Source organism: Haplochromis burtoni, unplaced genomic scaffold (assembly GCF_018398535.1).
Source record: "Haplochromis burtoni strain Fernald_Lab_line unplaced genomic scaffold, NCSU_Asbu1 Contig_50, whole genome shotgun sequence".
In the NCBI taxonomy this organism is placed as follows: Eukaryota; Metazoa; Chordata; class Actinopteri; order Cichliformes; family Cichlidae; genus Haplochromis; species Haplochromis burtoni.
In genome coordinates, this window is record NW_024582411.1 from 1051093 (window position 1) to 1072086 (window position 20994).

A 20994-nucleotide genomic window follows, 5' to 3' on the forward strand; every position below is an offset into this window, starting at 1 on the left:
TCCAAAATGTTAAGTGTATAGTTCAAGGGCATGTGAATTTTTCTGTGCTGTTCATACGGTTAGTCTGAAATTATCAGAAAAAGAAAAAAGAGGTTAGCCATGCTAATGCTTCTTTGTCCTATGCAGTTAATAATGTGAATTCACCAGGCTGTGTACTATAACCACTGTTGTTCACCTGCGGTAATGGTGGCTGGCATGCTTGTTTTGTGTGGGTCAGCCTGTTTCCCTTCGTGCACGGTGAACTCTTTTACAGGATAAATATAAAACCCTTTACTTATACCCAAATAGATATTACAGTTCATATCATTTTCATCTTTACGTTCCCTGAGATCACCAGCATTTTAGCTTTACACAACTACTGTCTCATGCTTTGCACTCTTTACATGTTATATATTTTATCTGCACAAATAGGAGGCTTAATGGTACACAGATTTTCCTGTTGCACAGCGGTGAGCTCCATGGTCAGAGTGGATTGCTGTCATGCTGTGGCAGGGAAGAGAATGAAGGAGATGAGGGCTGTCACCAGTAGCCGCTCTGAGCATGCTCCGTCTGTCTAGGGGAATGGAATCTGTTTGTTTTGTCTACCTGCACGCCTGTTGTGTGCAGTTGCCAAATTAGACTTTCAAATCAAGAAGCCAGTGGGAGACCAAGACTGTAGTTTTCTCCTTCCCTTTAATAATCATCCCTGTTTACTCTTCAGGGAGTCATCTTTATATATTTTTTTCTTAAACGCGCCCTCTAAGCACGGAGAGTGCCTTTAATAAAGCAAGACGGCAGAGCGCCATTCCAACATGTGAATTGCACAGGAGAGAATTGAGAGATGGAAGCAATAGAGGAACACCGGAGGAGGCGGGGTGGGGGGGCTGCTGCCGCTGCACCCTTCATGCTATTATCTTTATGGCATAGCAAAACATGCTTCAGGCAATCAGCATGAAATTGTTAATTGCTCAGCCCACTTGTGTGCCGCTCAGGGGACAGGGGCCTTCAGGAGGTCCGCATCGAGCGAGCAGGGGCTGTCCGACCAACTGCCTGCGCATGTGGTCTCCCTCTTGACGCAAAACACTGTCCAACAAGCGTGTTGTCTTTTTTTAGTCACTGCAGGGTTCACAGAGGTGCAGTGGAAATCATCAGAGGCCCAGTCTGCATAGTGTATTTAAAAAATGATTATAGCTAGAATAGAATTCGTGCTTGTTGCAGTAGACCAGGACATATTCAGCCTCTAATATGTGAACCGATGTTTCTGTGTCATCATCGTGCCCGTGTCTATATTCTTACATAAAGAGTTTGAGAATCTGTGGATCCTTTCAGAACCCAGCTAAAGGTTTATCTGTTTGGATAATAAAGTCTATTTTTGTGTATTTATTGCACAAGCTTAATTTTTCTATTGCCTTTTCTCCTGCTTTGCTCTCTTTTAAACACTATGTTGCATTTACTCCTAAGTATTGTATAGTGTTTAATAGCTTTTGTAAAACACTTAAAACACACACAATATAGAGAAATTGTGTGCTTTGTATTTAGATACAAGTGTATATATTTAAAAAAGAATCTTTTTTTCGGTCTGTTATCATTTTACCAGTGGCTCCAGGTCACTAGTGTCTTTGTGTGATTCAGGCTGGTAACACAGCTGTACATGGTAGTGTGAGTTACAGTTCAGAAATGAGGAAACCCTGGAGGAACAAAAAAAAAAAAAACAGACATTTTATTTGATTAGACACAAACCAAAAGCGCTTTGCTCTTGTTTCCTGTTCGCTAAATTTCTCCCACCTTTAAAAAGGTGGCTCCACTTAGCTCAGAAAGAGGATATGCAAGATATCTTCTCAAACTGAACACCACCCCTCCTGTTACATGCTCAGTTGGTACATAATGCCCCTCCTCCTTGGCTATCAGTTTTGTTCCTGTTGGAAGAGAGGGAGAAAGAGCAAGGTTACACAGGGCGTCATATTAATGGGGCCTGTCATGCGCGTTGATCGTCTTAGGCGTGGAGGAGGATGAGCGCTCAAAAGGTGTTGTCTTCAAATAGGATTTCTGCAAGTGAGACATCCTCGTTGGGTGATATCCCCCTCCGAGCGCCACTTTCTTATAGAATGATCTGTTATTAAGCAAATGAAGTGCTGTGGGCCCAACGGTAAATCCCTCCACTTTGTCATGGTGTGCTCTCAGTTATCACACCCTACTCTCTCATTCATTCCTTATGTTCTACCCATTTCACCATGTTATGCCAGGGCACGGCAGTCTCGTATTTGAAGTCAGTCGTCCCTTTGGAGCATACAAGGCACAGAGAGGATTCTGAGTTGTAATCAATGGCTCCTTAAAAGGCACATTGATCTTAAATAAGAAAAGGGAAGTAGGCTTTTCCCCCTGAGTAGAATAAAGTAAAATGGGCAGACCTACTACAAATCTGCCATCACTCTCATATTTGTTTAAACAGGAGGCTTGGAACACAACAGAACTAAATCTAAGTCTTAATGTGCTCAAATCCATTTATTCTTAGTCATAATGTCTTCAGAAGTACACTAATGCTAATTTTCTAAGTTTAATCCACACTTAACCTGCTGGACTTTTCAATTGAAGCTCAGCAAGAATATCAAGTCACTGCTGCTACAGCACTTATGTCAGATCAGTTAAAATGTCTTTTCCCCAGTATTGTGTAGATTGTATTTTGCACCTCTCATTTGTGAAAACACCCTAACATTAGTTCTGTCAATCTGCAGTTAAATGACCTCAACCGTAGGAACAATTAGGAAATCTTTTAATGAACTTTTGTTTGGCATGGGTCTTTTGTCTCGGCCATCCAGATACTTGATAGAGGAAAAAAGACGGGCCAATTGTAAGGGGGTGGGGTAGACGGGGGAATGGCAACTGCTAGACAGGAATTGATTGCATTAATTGATATGCCAATATGTAAGCTTGTTACATCCACCATTGCTTAGGATGATGGCTAACAGGTCCGGCTGATCAATGGAACCAATAAAGGCTTCATCCATTAATGAGCAATGTGGTAATTAATGTTATCCCTAAACCAATTACCTCAGGCAGTGCATCTACAGGAAAGAACACCAAATTGTCCAACCAGGTTATCTCTGTCATACTCTTGGCAATATTCTCATGCAGTCTTTACTGTTCTGTGGCTGTAAGGCTGTCCCAGAATTTTCACAGGCCTTAGAAAAAAATAATAATTGTGCGGTCTTTCAAGAGGCTATCAAACAAATCTAAAATATTTAAAATATTATGTTTTGTACAGAAAATTTACTTCACCTTTTTTGTCGTCTTTTCTTTGACGTTATGGCACCAGCTAAGACAGTGTTCCTACCTTATCCATCACGGCTTGTTTCTTTATATGGACATTCAACAGCTGAATCTTTGAGCCTTTTTGAAAGGAAAAAAGTTTCATAACCTTTGGAATTAACGGGATGTTTCTTACAACTTGGGCATTTCTTCATCTAAAGCAAAGTTATAGACAAACACCGTCTAACAGAACTAAAAACACACAGCCTGTTCTACTTTTCATGTCTTGAATACGCAACTGTAAATCTCTAGGTTTTCTGTAGTCTGTACTGTAAACAAAGGTGTTCAGAGTCAGACTAACATTTCAGATGCCTCTTCAGACATTCAAAGAATTAGCCGATACTGATGTTTTATGACTCATCCATTGGCCAGCATCTACAAAACCGTGCAACTATTAACTGTCTAACTGTGTGTGTGTGCGCGCACGTAGAGTAACGCACGTACACACAATATAGAATTTGTCTGTATTGCATGTAAATGGCCACAAAAGCCTGATTTTCTTCATGGTTACAAAGAGCAAGACAAAGAGTTAAATAACAAACTGCAGCTCTCTCTGAAATATGCAGACTCTGTACATAAATATAAGCAGCAGTCTTACAAATCGATATTTTCTGAGTTATATAGTAAGATTTTTCCTACCTGGAATGCCATACCTCATTCTTTGCTCATCATTGAATTAATCTCATATTTATTTGGCATAAATAAAACACGCTTTTGTACATTTTACTGCGTGGTTATTGTTCAGGAATTTTATAATAATAAAAGAAAAAGTATAGTGCTTGGAAAAGTCTGACTTTAAAAACATCAAAGTGTTGAACAGGTCATTCATGCTGAAATGCCTTCTATTACTCATTTACAGTAAATGATTTTCACTCACTAAGCATTACATGGCTGCTACATCTGGCATCAATTAATTATGGGGGGGTATCCAAAAAAATGCTAGTTGTGCCTAGGACTAAACAGTCACTTTAGCTTGTGATTTGTTATATATTAAATAAGTAAAATCAAAGTGTGAGAATTGTATACTGCATGTGTAATGTCTGTATTCACAGCACTTGTTTACTTTTATGAACACATAAATTGAAACTACCTAAAGTGATTTAACAAAACAAGAAGGAGAACTAAGTGTGAAATGATGACTTATTAGTTGGGACAAGCCCTTTAGACTAAAATCCTGTTTATGTAATGGGTGTTGCAGAAGTGCGGAAAGGCCCATCTGTCTCTCTGCCTATTATCTGAAGCCTTAATCGGGACTTACAGCAGGGCAGGGTAAATAAACAGTAAGTAAGTTGTCTTGGGTAGAGGAACGTCAATGCCTACAACTTGCTCAAGCCTTTCCTCTGAATGGTTCTGTATTGACCCCTGAGGACCCCCCGAGAATTCCCTAATTGAAAATTAATATTGAATCAATGCCGCAGGCCATTTGCATATTGATTATAAACATCCAGGAAGGCACCAAGTATGTCTGGGATCAATAGGGCCCTTCTGCAGCAGGCCGAGTGCACTACATCACATGGCAGCTGCCTGCTCCTGAGGTTAATGACTGCTGCTTGTTAAGAAGCTCTTGTCAGGTAGAATCCAGCGGCAGGGTTTTTCTGCCAAAGCTGGCAGCAGGTGAACTGTAGAGGGAGGAAGAGGAGGTATACATGAAGGGGCGAAAGTGAGGTATTTAGGCATCCCCCCCTTATGTTTTAGGCAATATAAAATCCAATACAAACATCAAAAAAAGTCTGACTTTAAATGTGTTAGCAACTTTTAAGTACCATTGTTGCCACTAAAGTTTACAGTCTGTTTGTGTACTCTGTTAGATGTATTTTTGGAGACTTGGCAACCTATTGTTGAACCCTGACCGCTCCATAAAACAGCCTATAAAATATGTGTGTGTTTGTACTGTATATGTGTGTGTGTATGTGAGAGAGAGAATTGGGAAGGCAGGCTGATCAAAGATAACACAAACCATTTCCTGCCCCTAAAGGGAGAGAAAACAATATTAGGTAGATCAAAAAGGCCCCTTTTAATTTGAAATGAAACTTTCACAACATTACAAGACAAAGGAGACCCAGAATCTCCTACTTTAAGGCACCGATTAAGATTCAACACATGCATTCCTCTCCCAAACTCCCCATAATAGTTTCCACATGTTGAGGAGATGTTAAGAGGTGGAGGCAGGAGAGAAGGGAAGGGAGTGGAGACAATGGAATAAAAAGGGTTTGATGCAAATGGAGGAAGATGAAGAAAGAGATTTCCGTCAAACCACCTTCGCGGGTAAATTAAGCATACGATCCCACAGAAACCTGACTGGCTGGTTTTGTGGCGATATTGAAGCTTGGTTAAACTAATGGAGCTCTCTAAAACCGGATGATTCCCTAAACCCACGGGAGACTGCAGACCTGGTGTGAAGCACATGTGAGAGCAGCTTATTCTCCAGTCTATGAAAGACAAGGTCTTGAATTAATGCTTCCATGCAGTTTATGTCCATTCTCTCCTCGTGATCGCCCCCAACCCACACCCTGCACTGGGAGCTAGAGTCTGGGAGCTGAGAATGGAGTGCTGGGCCCAGAGAACCAGGCTGCATCTGATTGCTTCATTACAGGCCCTTTCATTGACTTGGTTGCACTGAACTGATGAACTGAGGCAGTGGACAAGGGCACATAATAGGAAGAAATGAATTCTTATCACAGCCTTCTCAGGAGGCCACTGGTCCTGACTCCTGGCAGGGGCCAGCAGAAGCCATGGCTGAATAAAAAGGAAGGGGCTTTATCTAGGCCCATTCAAAAGCCTGAAGCAGGATGTAGACTGCGGACATGATGGAGCTTTAGGAGCTGGATCAGTACACAGGAGAGGAACCACAAATCCACAGAGAACCATATTATTGTAGGGAGCTTGTTTTAATGATTAGTTTGGTGATTAGTGTTTGCTTTCTCCCAGTAACTGACACCCACGGCATAAAATTCTTTCACTTGTTTATTCCAGCAGTCCTCCAGAGGCAGACCTCTGCTAGTTAGAGTCCCAGCTTTAGGCTCCATAGCTGCACCCAAACGCCAACAACTGAGATGAATAATTAATTTTGTACCTTATTGGGCTATAACCCCTAACTCTCCAACCTCCAGCTAATGAGTGAGAAGAGTCTTCTGCAGCGAGGACAATAACAGCACCCATTATAAAAACAAGTGCAACACTAACAACCACACATGCATACAATAGAAATGCAAGATGTGGTATAGCACAGTATCAATTTAGCAGCAGGCCAGGTCTCTATAGTGAAGAGGTTATTAATCCCTGACTATGCCTTAAGAGGCTAGAGACTCACACAGACCCACAACAGACCTTCTCATTTCCATAGTTATATGCAGAGTCAGCGTTACACTGCGGAGGAGGCGGGTAGGGAAACCCGATGTTTTACAAATGCCGCTCTGTGATCTTTAAGGGGCACCCACACAGGAAGTGAGCAGAAGCGATCTGCCAACCAGAAATCATAGAAAGTCATTCATAGAAATGACATTCAGCGACTTCAAGTGAGGACAGGCTCGCTGCCTGGTGGGCGAGTCCAGAGTTAAACTTTTCGACAACTTGGAGGAGAGTGACTGTCAATGAGAGCACCAGATACTGTTGAGTGACATATGACAGTGTGGTAAATACATTAGCGGGTTATCTAAGCAAACGGAGTCTGCAATGTCCACTAGACCAGCTGTCAGATGAAAAGTGGTGCGCGATGAGTGAATTGCTTCCTGTGTGGATTCCCATTTAGATCCTGACTTTATGCGATATTGTGTCATCGAAGTATTTGTCAATCTTGAATATTGGCGAAGTTGGCTGATAGCAGGTCAAGACATCTTCCTGCCCCCCTTCTCCCAGAAAGAAGAAATCATAGCTGTTCTCCTGGCAGAAAATGTATACTATGGAAAGTATGGACTATGGACATTTAAAATGACTGATCTGTGACAGTATTTGGTAAAGAACTGTCTTGTAGGCTATGGTCCGTCTGACAGCGCACATCCTAAACATCATTTGGCCTCAGTTTGCTGCTGGGGTGTTGCTTTTCTTTTTTAGCATGTTACAAGAAAAGCATCAGACACTACTAGTCACTCTGGTCATTTTAGAACAGCTGGCCCATGTTTTAGCCACATCATCAGTTTAATTTTTTTCCCTCTTTCCTGTCTCGTCTTCTCGCTCTCCTGTGGCTGAGCCAAAGATAACTGAGTAGCAGTGTTTGACTGTAATCACTCCAAGTCTCCTTCTCTGGAGAGCAGCACAGCGGGCAGCACAGATCCACCCTTCTAGGAGCTCTCAGCCCACTTTCTCAGTGCTATTGCATGTTCATGAAGAATCAGCCATTCCAACTTTGCATATGTAATGAATAAGCGCACGCAAACACACCCATGCAAATTGTGTTTCTGTTCAGATGAATATATAGTGTAGTAATGCAGTTAGGAACACAGACCATCTGACCCTCTCAGAAAGGATACATTCAAACTGAACCAGTAGCAGCAGCAGTCATTTGAATAAACTTTACAGTAAAGAAGCCTCCTTCCAAGGAAAACTGTGTAGGCCTGTTCTGTCAAGTGTTTAAGTGGTGTTTTTGAATTTCGGATAAAATTGAAAGCCTAAAGCTGTTTGGCTTACTAAACAGAAACAGATTAATGTGAGCTAAACATACAGTAAGATTAGAAGGACGAGTAGCTTAAATGATGGTTGAGTTGGTACATTGCATCTCATCAGCTGGCCACAGTTGTGTTTTGTAATTAAGGGTGTAAGGTGTGTTCATATTCAAATAAATAAAGAATGTTGCCTGCATTGTGTGATTAATAAATTAATACATTACAGGAAGTGCATAAAGAAGAAACTAATTGCACAAGATGAGTCTTTCTCATTATTATGCTTTTGAGGGGAAATTTCATTATATGCTTCACAAGCCAGATGAAATCCTGTTTTTAAAGTATGCAAATAAGGATAATACCTTATGTTGGGAAAATCATATGAGTCATAACAAAGCATTTGAATAGGCACAACGCTATGATTTTGTTGTCTAGTCTATAGTACAGTTTATAGAGCCTTCATTTATCCTCGTCTCACAGGAGCAGAACACGTTGGCATCGAGTATTTTAAGAGAAAAGTCGCATAACTCGTAGGAAGGTGCATTACCTGTGTAATAGGACTGAGCAGTTTCACTTTGTGCTGAGAAATAACCATATGAAAATTTTCTGTGCGATAATTGCTAATCGCATATACAATATCGACATAGAAGGTTTATTACTTGCAACATTTTGTGTATGTGCAATACAGCTTCCAAGATTAACATGCGCTCTCGTATTACCTAGTGCTACAAGCAGAGGAAAGAAATGCATCTCCCATCATTGTACTGCAAAGTTGGTAGATAATTTTGCACATAATTGCAGTGGAAAACAACCTGCCTATTAAGCATTTAATGGCAGTAATATAGAAAGCAATTACCGTTACTTTGCTGCACACACTGAAAATAAAGATTTCTCTAAATTAAAAGGATCCTTAGACTACCGCTAAGGCTAATTGTGTGGGGTCTTGTGCAGGCATCTAGTTGTACATCATTTGTAAGGTCTAAATGCTGATCAGTTAGGAAGGCCTTTACACGCTGTGTCCTGAGTGTGTGTTTTTGGGACTGCTCTGCTGCCAGGGAGTCTGATAGCTCTTGAATTATTTATCTCTCAGGCTGCTGGACGGTAGTCACGGCGACCTAGGCCCCGTAGTGGTTGTCTGGCGACATCTCCCTTCAACAGTAGCCATTAACAGACAGGGTTTTGGGTGCTAATGAGCAGGGTGCAGTGTGCAAGGACTGGAGTTTTCTTACCCTCAAACTCTAACATAAAGACTCACTGCACGCTGAATAAAGACGTAGGAATGATTTACAAAGATGTGAGTGCAGAACTTTTTAATTAGGTTAAAAAAAAGAGGCAGAAAGAAAAAGATTGGGGGAAAAAAGATAGGAACAACCACCCGTTTTCCTATTAAGGAGAAATGTCAAGCGCGGTGGTGAAGCAATAGTCTGTGTGCATCCCTTTGTTGTCCTCCCTGACATTGAAGGCTAATTTTTCATGGTTATTTGAACTGGAAAATGAAAGAGAGGTTTGTGATTATTTCCTATAAATGACAACACAATTGCATTACGCTTCAGTACAAACACAGAGAGGATATTGCCTTTTCATATTTCATGTGAAAGTAATGGATGGGCTATGCAAAGAGGAATAGAAAGAAAGACAAATGGTGAAAGAAAGCTCCCTATGTTTGATTTGTATTAGAAACTGAATGGATAGAGGTAGGGAAAGCTTTTTTCAATAAGCGATCGCACTCTTGTGGATGTTTTAAAGTGCCTGCGCAGCGTAATCATTGGTTTTCTTTAGCAATTAGCTTTGAGCAACCAGCTGGGTGGTTTTCGAGAGAACAAGTTACCCTGTGTATTCACTGTAATCTCTAGTAGAGAAATATAGATCAATGCTAAGCCCCCACACGGTGTCCCATGTATATCTGTACAGCTGCATGATGTAATAAATAAAAGTAAGTGTAATAAATAGTAGGATAAAACTCCAGCACACCACCCTCCCCTTATCAACTATCATGAAAGATCTGAACTTAGCAGGCCGTTAAAGCCTTTGAGAGCAAACACACATCAATGATGGCCTATATTTTATATTTTAAATAAAATTGATTAGCAAAATTGGTATTCATAACCTTGTCAGATTCTGTTTTATCTCTGCGCACGCTTTCATAAACAAACAGACGGTCAAGCCCAGGGCGGTGGTTGGAGACAGGGAGGCAGAATGACCACAGAGGAGGAATGGCGAACCAGCCCACTCTAGGGGGGCATGCTGTGTTTGTGTACTTTAAGTTTCCAAAGATTGAAGAACTAGCAGGAAAGCCTCTGTTGGCAGGACTCATGTAAATAGGACCCATGTGGGAGCTGTGAGCCGGACTCCTAACACGCGCCGTGGTAGGGGCTACATACATCCAACCATGGCAACATTGATTTTCTGAGCTAATACCTCCACAGAACGGTCCACAGGCAGATGGAAGCACTACAAAGATATGCAAATGGTGCATTCGATAAATCGACAGACAGAGATCTTTTTCAGACAGTCCACTGTACCGGTCTGCAGTGCCTAAAAGGAGAGATAAACAGATAAGTACCTGTTAATGGACACACAAACACAAGTGTGTGCACTCAGACAAACATACAAGCACCTGCCCGTTACCTGGGAAAACTTAGATCGATAATAGAATTTCGTGTTAAGCAGAGGTGCTTCAGAAAAGCACATCAAATAAATGCTGGGACTAACCGTTGCTAGCTTTTAATATGAAAGTGCTATTTTTAATGTGGCACACAATATTTTTTAATTTCCAAGGTTTTTGCACTGTATCTTGTGTATAATAACAAAACAAACTGTGGGTATAGTCATATTCAGCACGCTTATTAGTCAGATATGAAACAAAAGCTGCTGGGTGTATGTCATATATAATAGATGTGGGCTGTCTTGTTAAGCCCAGCAGGCTGTATGTGGCTGTGTCTCTGTGGAGAATGGCTCTGAAGCTCACTGTACCTGGTAATTAAAGAGAGTTTGTGGCAAAAGCCAAACATCAGGAGAGATGAGCTATGAACAAAAGAGCTGTGACAGTTTCAGGTTATGTGATTTTTGTGTCCCTTTTTGCCAAATGAAAAATCAATACATTTTCCGGGTTATACATATTCAGAGTGTCCACCATGCTTCCGCCCTGATGGAGAAAGGGGCGGGGGACTGCGGGCTTGAGTGGGGGAGTCGCCTGTTCGCCTGTCATAACTGTACCATCGCATTTTCCAAGCCACTGGTGAATATTTCAGAGTTGATGTGATTGCCCTTCATGACAGCGGTGATGCTCCCGCTCCCCCCCCTTTCTTTATTTAAGGCAACCCTTCAGCCACCCCCACACTCTGCATCAACCCATCCCGGTTCTGTTTGGTCCTTTTGAATAGCTGCAAATAGGTGAAGGCATTGTGGTGTGAGCTGGAGGAAAAAGAAAAAAAAGATGCATTAATAAAAAGGAGGCTGATTTAAGAGGAGGCAGCGGTGGAAGACGATAAGCATAAATGCATGGTGGGGGGTGGCAGTCGCAGCTAGGCAGAGTAACTCTTTGTGCAGGACATTGTCCCTGAGGCAGAGTAGATGGAAGAGCACAGCCCAGTGATGCTTTTGCCCCCTATCCAGGCTTTTAGCCCTCTGTCCTAGCGGGGAAAAGTACAGCCTGCATCTTCCATTGTGGACATAATATGTGTTGGTTAGGAACCATCATTTTGGGCATTCAAGGAACCCAGTGGTGTGTGTGGGTGTATGTGTCAGATGGGGCAGAAGAGTGAGCAGTCCCTGAATGCTCAGTCCCTGTGTACCCACATTAACCCAGATCCTATTCTCCTTCATCACTCAAGAAAAACACAAAGAGAAAAGAAGTAGAGCAGCACTCACTTTATCCACTTTATTTGTAATGTATCTAAACATGCCATTATCATGAGAAGAACTTCTAATTAGTATGATTTCCCGTGAGATAACACTTTAGGGAAAATATTTAATACATTACGTGGTCTCAATAACATTTCCTAATTTACTTTCATACTGAAAGCACAAAAAGCAAATTTTGAGCCTTTTTGTGCATTATTCTGTTCTTTTTTTCTGTTAGAAAACACTTTCGAAAAACCATGACCTGATTACCTGAAAATGGCCCAGGAATTTGAAACGCAGGGGTTTGGGGGTGGGTCAGATAAAATGCTCCGTGGAGGACCTATGGGCTGTTTTGATGAGCATGTACCAGGGAAGTTCTGAAAGGATGTAGGAGGGGTTGCTGTGATATAGCCGGAAGGCAGTATGAACTGTCACTCCTGTTTGTGATTAACTTGCTGTTTAAAGTTTCTTTAGTTGTTAGCTACCGATGTACCCCTCCTCCATCGCTCCTCCTTTCTGCTACCCCCCACCACAGCCCTTCTTCTTCCTGCCCTCAGCCCTTTGGAGACACAAAGTATTCATTCACATTTAGATCCCGAGGTCACAGCAGGGCCAGCAGGGAGAGAGGCCAGTGAGTCGTCCCCCCCCCATAGACAGGTCAGGAATCTAACGTGTAACTCTGACCAGCAGCGCTGAGCTAGCTTACTCTTGCTTCCATGTGAAAAGGAAAGTGTGTGGGAGAGGAGGAGTAAGAGCATGAGTGAGAAGAGTACAGGGACAGATGAGCTTTCATTTTGTGCGCAGTGCTTGGTGTAGTTTCTGGATTTTACTACATTGATTCTTTCGGGGATTAATGTATATTTTGGTACACTGATCTATTTTTTGAATGCATGGCTAAATTTTAAATGCATTTCATAACTGAGGTCTATATGACTCATTACAACTGAAATACAACACAGAAATCAGTAAGAATATCTTGCAACTCACTTAAAAAGCAGTTGTTTTTTTCCAGTATTGCATATGTCCACATTTTAATTAAGCCTTATGTATTGTAGTGCAGAGGCCATTATGGTTACTGATAGTACCGTGTTGTGGTTTATTGGTCGTTCATGAGCAAAAGCCCCGCTTGTGTCTGACAGTGTTGTGGGCATGTTTTGCTCAGTTGTGGTTTTATGAGGTGTAGCTTCAGAGCTTCTGTGAGTATGTGTTGAGAGGGGAGTTACGAGGGGTGGGAGTGTTTTCCTGTGTGTTGTGCTTTTTTGGGGGGGTGGTGTCTTGCGTATGGGGCACAGAGGTGCTGATATGAGGAGCGGACAATGCATGAAAGCCCTCAGCATGAGTCCTGTGTCTCATTGTCCCATGGTACCCTCCTGTCACTTTCATTTTGCGCCCTCTAGTCCAGAGTCAGGCTAACTTTGATATGAGGAAGGGGTGCAAGGGATGCTGGGGAGCATGAGGGGGATTTTTAAAAGAAGGAGAAGGGGAGAAAGATAGAGTCTCTGAAGTGTGAAATAAGATTGCTTTTTATCCGACAGTGCAGCGCTAAAGAAAAGGAAGCTGTCCGGCTCTGGATAAAGCGGGGGAAGCACACCTCTCTGATTTACAGTGCAGTCCTGTGACACCTGGTTAAAATGATAACAACAGCCTCAATAATCATAATGAGAGTAATGAGAGCTTAGACGCACGGCTCCACACAAGAGCCCAGAGAGAAGCGCAGCTCAGCCCTCGCTCCCAGTACTCGAGAGCCGGGGAGAGGGAGAAGCTGAGCTCTGCCCCCGCGCTGGTGCTCCATGACTTACGAAACCCAAGCAAGATAAATAAGACAGTGGAGTGACTGAGATGCTATATATGCAACTAAAAATGAGCAGACTGTCACTGCTGTTTGAGGAACACTGGAGCCGTTCTCAGGTAGGACTGGAATTCTGTACTTTAAGAAAGGCAGTTATCATCACAGCATTATATTCTGCTGAGGCCGAGGATGGAGGAGGAGCCTGACCCAGTGAAAGATATCTAGAGTGACTATTATTACTTGCTGCTGCTCTTCTCCACAGTCTGGGAAGAAATACTGGAAAGTGCAGTGGTTACCATCAATTATTTATTAGGCCGTTTGTGCTTGTCAGTCTGATTAGCATTAGTGTAATCACTGCTCTTCAGGGGAAAAGGAAGGCTGCTCTCTCTCATCTGAAGGTAATCTTGCCATTTTCAGTGTCTCATCGTCACCAGACAGCTTTTGCATAGCATCTGCTTTTGTCATCTCCACATATTTCTTCCCTTTCCCCTTCCCCATGTGTTTCTGTCTGTTGCTGCTCGGCCCCTATCCCCCCACCACCACCACCCTCCCCTCACCTCATTAATGTGTGTGTGAGCAAGTTGCTCTTGCCCAGCTTGTATAGAGTGACACCTATGGGTCTGATTAAGCCTCTGCACTCACTGGCAAAACACAAGAGAGGAAGACCGCTAAGCACCTACACAATGTAGGAGTGTGTGCGTGCGTCTGTCTGTCTGTGAGGGAGCCCATGAATTGTCCCCACTGAGTGACTGGGAGAGCAAAGCTGATATTTTTCATGCTCAGAACAGATGAGTGTAATCTCTGTGTCGGCAATGGGTTTTTTCAGCTTGCATGATTAGATTAATGGAACTGTTTCATATCATTGTATTAGGATGGTTAATGAAGACAATTAATTAGAAGACAACCTTCAGGCTATTGTCCTTTACATCTCTCAGATTTGGGTTAGAAATGGCCTGCTGCCATAGCTTTGAGTGTTTCTCCTAATCTATTTTCTGAGCTAATCTATGGCTACAGTTTTAGTGTCTCTACCATTTGCATCCTACTCTTAGGCCACTCGTGACCTTTCATTAATTATAGCTGGCCCCAGCTTTAATCATTCTGTAATACTAGTTGTAGATGAGATGAGAAATGGGCAAAGCCATTTGCCACTTAAAGATGTAACGGTACTCCTGGAATGAAATGTCTGCATTTCTGCATAAATTATAAATGTGTTCTGTGTGCCAAAAGTGATATGATCATTAAACATCTAAAAAGAAAGTGTGAAAAACATGAGTGGGGAAAAGGAAAAAAATCTGTACCAGCGTGCTCATGTATAGCATGTGTGCAGGAAGTTGGGAGTAGGTGGGGCGGTTACAGAGAAGCTTAGCATTAGAATGCTGGCTGCCTATCAGAGAAATGTTTAAGCACAAAGTGTGTATTAATGTGTAGGTGGGGAATTAGTCTCACTACAAGTGTCACATAGCTAAGAAATGACACCTTGCCCCGTTTTTAAAGGTGAAAAAAATTTACCTGGGGATTATTTTGTAATCTGAGCACCTATGCAGCTGTACAGTATCCTAATTCTCAGACTGTTGTAGAGATTTATGCAGGTAGGAGTTATAGGATTTTGGGACTCTGCAGCAGATCTCTGGGTTTTTTGGGAATGTTGAAGATCCAGCTCACCAGTACCGGAAGGAATTCATAGAGTCCCTTGGAAACATAAAAGAAACACAGTAATGCAACTTTTTTTTTGTTGTTTTGAGGGTTTTTTTTGCAGCTGATTATGATTAAATAAAAGCTTATTCTTAACTGTGCATTTGTGCTTAGAATAATAAAATATCACAGTTGATATAAGCACCCCCTTATGGTTTTGTAGCTATAGTGTATACTTAAGAGAACCGTAAAAAAAAAAATGGCGATAAATATAAATACGCGATGAAGAAAAGTGGCAAAAGCTCCTTAAGCAACTATCTAAAAAAAGAGGAAAAAAGTCATATAACAAAACGATAATTTTTTTCTAATGTATTTTCCAGTTATAAATATGACTGATTTGCATAAGGAATTTTAAAACCCATTCAGCAGAATAAATTAAGATCTATTTTATTTATGTGTCATTGTCATCAGTAAAGGAACAGCCGCATGGTTTAGAGATGTATGGTTATTAAGTGTGTCTGTAATAATGATACATAGTTTGAGTTTGAGAAACGTACCTGTTGTGTATACAACATAGGCTCTGTTTCATAACTAACAGGCTAAACAGTGAGTGTTGGGGAAAATGTACTGTCATAAAAATGGTTTTGGCTGTGGGTACTCATGTGGTGAGCTTAGATTAGATGTGTGATGACTGCAGGGCTGAATACTTGAACAGGATATTTCAGTAGCTGTTGTAGCTTTGTCAATATATCAATAGCTCATAGAGTAGAGACCTATGCATGAAAGCATTTTCAAAAGAGCATTTAAGTACATTTGCTGAGAATTAGCTGACTTGTATAATAACTGATAGGGCCTATTGACTGCGGCCTAGTTTACTGTTGTCAAATCAATGCTATTCCATGCAAGTCACACTACTTTTAAACAAACTTAACAGGCAAAGGGGATGTTCAGGGGGCACTGGAGGGAAATAAACAAGATTGATGCCCTTTTTATTATCTGTTTTTGCTATCTTTTCCTCTGTGTGTTACTTACAAATGGCGTTATTGGATATCCATTGTTTGGACTTCGATGCTCTAAATGGCCTGATATATCGAGCTGAGGCTTTTAAGGTGGTTACAGGGGATTTCTGCCTTTGACTTGGCTTAAAAATAAAATGAATTGTGGCTCTGAAAGTTTTAAATATTTATGATTTATTTTATTTGCTATAGTGGGATAGCAGAAGTGAAATGAGGTTTGTATTGGTAAGTAACCTAACAGATTGCAGCGCGCGCGTGTTTGTGTGCGCGTGTGCGCGTTATGAGAGGAAGCAAATGGGGGTCTTTTTCTTGAACTGTACTGCTCAATTATTTTTCCATCTGGCCATTTGCACCCATGTGCTTGCTTTTAGTTTTATCTACACATTAAACACAGAGAATTGTCCTTGTGTCTTTTGTTTTGAATACATACACACAACAATAGCAATAAAAAGAAAGAGTGGATATTCGACTTTCCTCCCCCCTTATAATTCAGCTCAGATTTTTTTTTATTCAAGTTGGAATTATTTTTTAACAGAGATAATCAGACAGCGCAGGACAGAAAGCAGATTCTGCCCTCTTTGTCTGCTAGCCTTGCAACTGTGTGTCAGCAAATGTAATTGTTGCAAGCTCCTATAGAAAAAAAACGCTACCGCCCCTTTAAGTGCTTCCACCAATTCTGATGGCGTGGTGATTTACATATCCCGTTCTCCCTCCCCCTTCAGGAGAGCTGAGCGAGGATGTGGAGGCTGCTAGTGAGACCACCACAGACCAGGAGGACCAAACCAAAGACAGAGAAAGTGGGGGGGAGAAGGAGCTCACCAAAGGGACAGGTAAGGCTCATATTTACACACATTTAGGGACTACTACTCACATGATTCACATGGCCATGCAGCTGAACATTGCTAAGCAACATGCCTTTTGCCAAATTAAATTAAACATATTTTAACAAAGGTTTCAAAGCCTTTCTAAGCATTGAAAATACTCTCAAAACTCCCTAATCTAGTTTTCAAAGGCTGCTCTTTCATGCTGCATGTTCCCAGGCATCTCATCAGCTACAGTTAGAATAAGCTGTCAATTTAAGTAATAAGTTCAGGTAACATGTGACCCATGTTTTGTCTTTGATCAGTGGGTGATGTGAAGAGCAGGGCCTGCATGTGTAATTCCCAGTGTGCCACACACATACACTTGAATAGCACTGCCCCCTTCTCAAATTTGCTGTACACACAGAAGAACATTGACACCACTTACCTGTGTTTTCCCTTATCAGATCAGGATGGTTTTATCTCTGGTCCTCTTTATTGATAGGTGCTGGCTCCTAAGCAGGGGGTTGGGTTTAGTGTGAGGGGAGGAGCTTTGGGCCTCAGCACTCTCTGATCAGGGCAGGTTGCATTTATCTGCTGTAAACGTTTCAAGATGCATTGGATGTTCTACTATAACAAATGTTTTCACATCAGAGGGCATTATTAATGTAAATACAGTTCACGATAATGCATGTGCTTTTATTTACTTACCTAATTTATTTAGTTGGACCACCAGTGATCATGCCGTATAGTGAAAACAGCATTGAACCCTAAACTTTCCATCATGTAGAACTTGTGGGATAGTTGGAGGGATTTCTGGGAAGCACTATATTATTTTGACAGATTATTGACCATAACAGATGATAGCACTCATAACAGAAGAAGTTTATGTTCTTGTAGCGGTTGTGATTTTTTTTTTTTTTTTTTTTTTACACTGCAACTGGAAGAAATAGTTTACTGCTGAAAGTTACTGTAGTTGTACTGAATGCACTGCTATAGGTGCTGAATTAATGACACTTGGAGCGTGTGTGGAATTAGATTGGTTGAAATAAGAAAATGAACGAAAAACTGTCTCAAGCACAAGTTTAATGACGAAGAAGCTTAATGTAAAACTACACCCCCCCACAGCGCGTTCTGTATGTGCATCACTGGATCTAATTATATATGAAAAGCTCTGTTTACTGATTCTGCTCTGGTTTCTGAGAAGGAAAAAAAAATGGCCCGAGTTTTCTTTTTTATGCCCAGTTTATTTCACTTGTCTGTGTTCGGAAAACAAGGCTGGCAGTCAAGACATTTCCTATTGAGTAGAGAGATTTCTCATAATCGTGACACTGAGCAGTAACGGGCTTGGATAGATGCTTCTCACTTGTCTAACTTCTTGTGTTACTGCAGGATGTTTTGATTTACACTAGTCAGGTTAAAAGCTGGAAAACAATTCAGACCTTTTGCATACCTAAGTTTTTATAAGGTGCAGCAAAAAAAAAAGAAAAAAAGAAAAAAAACTCATCACAGTGTTTGAAGCCCAGGCTTTGTAAAATGTCTTTGATATTCGAACTTCTATTTTAAATGAGGCTGAGTTGTTTGTGCTCTTTGAAAGGGCGACACTCTTCTTTGATGGAAGAAATAATGATATGCATGCCTGACTGAATATGGCTAAAAGTATGTTTTAGCACATCAAAATAAAGCACTTTAAAAAGCATTAAAATGAGCTGGCCGATTAATAATTCACTCATACCTGTGGTGCACAGGAAGACGACTCCTCGCATTAGGATTCCTCCTTTTTGAAAGGCATGCAATTTGATACAAGCATATTCAGTTCCTTTCCTCCCCTCTGTCAGTCGCTAATCACCAAATAAGTGTGTTTCTGTGTTTTCACAAAGGAAATATGTGCTTGCATATGAAAAATTTACAGCTTCCCAGCAGCTTATTAGAAACGCTTAGTTAAAAATAGCATTGCATTAGGGAACCAGGTCTGAGGTTCTGTTTGATGTCAGTGAAAAGGTGGGTGGGTAGATTGGGATGCTGGGTTCAAGGCTGTGTTGTCAGCAAAAGGTAGACAGCTGTAGTTTAATGGAAGGGTCTCTTTTTGTGCTTCAAACTTTTTGTGATTGATGAATACAATGCCCATTCAAAACGTGTGCAAACCTATCTTGTTGTTGTGGGGTGGAGGGGGCGTAAGGAAGACCTCAGAATCCATTTGGTAAACACGGGAGCTCTTGTTTGGGCTGGTGATTGCCTGAAAATGTTGTGCAGCGCGTACGCAAGCGGTGTATATGTTAAAATACGGCGTATGAGCATCTTGGCCAACCTGTTATTTATATGAAAGGTGCTCAGTCTCCCACTCTCTGAAGCTGAGCTGTTTCTAAAGTCCATCATTAGAACTACTGAAGTATTTCTTCTCATCGTTGTCATGTAGCTGTTGGAACAGAGCACAACATTGTTCCCTTACAAATGACAGTCACTGTCAGACAGACGGCATTAGCGAGCACAGAAAAAAGGCTTCCTCCTTTTTAAAGCCTCTGTCAATCTTATTTTTTCTTTCTTGTTCCACAGCTCCTCAGTATTCATTAAAATCATTTAGAGGTACATCAGAAGCCTTTGTAAAATGCATATGTATTCGGCATGTCATCTCTTGAAAGATGCCTTCATTATTCTGGTGTTTTATTTATTTATTTATTGCAGAGATAATTCATATATGTGCACATGAAGGCACTCAGACATATTTAAATGCCATATGCTCGCAAACTCTGCATACATGGGGCAACTTTTAATGATTAAACAGCTGACTGTTGATCGTGCACAGAAATAATGCACATTTACAAGTAAATCCAATTAGTACATTAAAAAGAAATATGTATATATATATATTTCAACATGATGTTCACATTGGTGCCAGCTGCAACTGAATCATCTGGCATGATTAGTAATTCAGAGGGTCATTTTTAATGCCAGGTATGAAATATGTATAAATGGATAGCCATGAGCCTCTTTCCTCTCTGTCTCTCCACACTTTCTTCACCAAGCTGAGACAGCACAAGCTAAAGGAAAGAGCTTTTGCATAGGAATGGAATCCTTACCTTTATTAAAGCAGGTGGTGTATTTATGCAGCAGCTGAATGTATAGGAATGCAGCAGGGCGGGAGGGTGGCAAGTATAGGGGAGACAGAAAGATGAAGAGAGCATGAAGGTGGGTGCAGGGTGGGGATTGTGTGGTGTTAATACACCGGCAGACTTGGGCACAATGTGGTTTGACAAATTTAACATAAATGTATGGGAAGGGCTGTGTCAAAGTATGTGTGTGTGTTTGTGTGTGTTTGAGGGAAGGTGAGAGGGGTAGAAAAATATATAATTCTGTCAATTCTGGGACAGTCTTTGAAAAAAAAATCTGCTTGATAATATTTTATTCTTTATATCTGCACTTAAAAAAGTTTATAGGAGCCGGAACAAGGTGGTGAAGGCAAGGGGTAAAAAAAACTATTTATTTCAGCTACATATATATATATATATATATATATGTGTGTGTGTGTGTGTGTGTGTGTGTGTGTGTGTGTGTGTGTGTTTTCCTCAAACTTTCATGCTTTTCATGCTTTTTCATCATTTTTAACAAGTGATGAATGAAATCTTGAATCTGTAAGTATTTGCAGACATTCTTCTAAATTCTTTATTTCTCTTAACAAAGAGCCCAGAGAGTGATTTTGACACAGTTTATTGGAGCATTAATTAAAGGTTACATACAGGTTCATACCGATTTGAACTTTCACAAACTGTTTTTACACTACATTTGTACAAATAGTCACGGTATTTTTATCACTTCATGATGCCCCAAAACCTATTTACTCGACTAGAAAGCAACTCAGACATTAGTTTGTGGCTTCCTCTGTAGCATGTGCCAATCCTGTGTCAGTTTTTCTTGATCCTTAATGCTTCTCCAGCCAGTTTTCTCACATATGTGTTAAAAAAAATTGCTCAAGCATTCTCAGTTAAACATTGACATTAAACCTGTGAAATCTGTCAAAACAAAGACTAAGCCGCTAG

General features: G+C 41.1%; 1 protein-coding gene across 10 annotated transcripts in view; it reads left to right on the plus strand.

Moving 5' to 3' along the window:
- zfhx3 (zinc finger homeobox 3) overlaps positions 1–20994 on the plus strand; it is a 284113-nt gene that overhangs the window by 239557 nt on the left and 23562 nt on the right. For 9 of the 10 annotated variants that reach the window (XM_014335913.2, XM_042220537.1, XM_042220538.1 and 6 more), the window contains one exon: positions 16883–16990. The exons of the other annotated variant lie outside the window; for it this stretch is intronic. In XM_014335913.2, coding sequence (XP_014191399.1) covers positions 16883–16990 — 108 coding nt within the window. The remainder of the gene's footprint in view (positions 1–16882; positions 16991–20994) is intronic. 10 annotated transcript variants of the gene reach the window in all.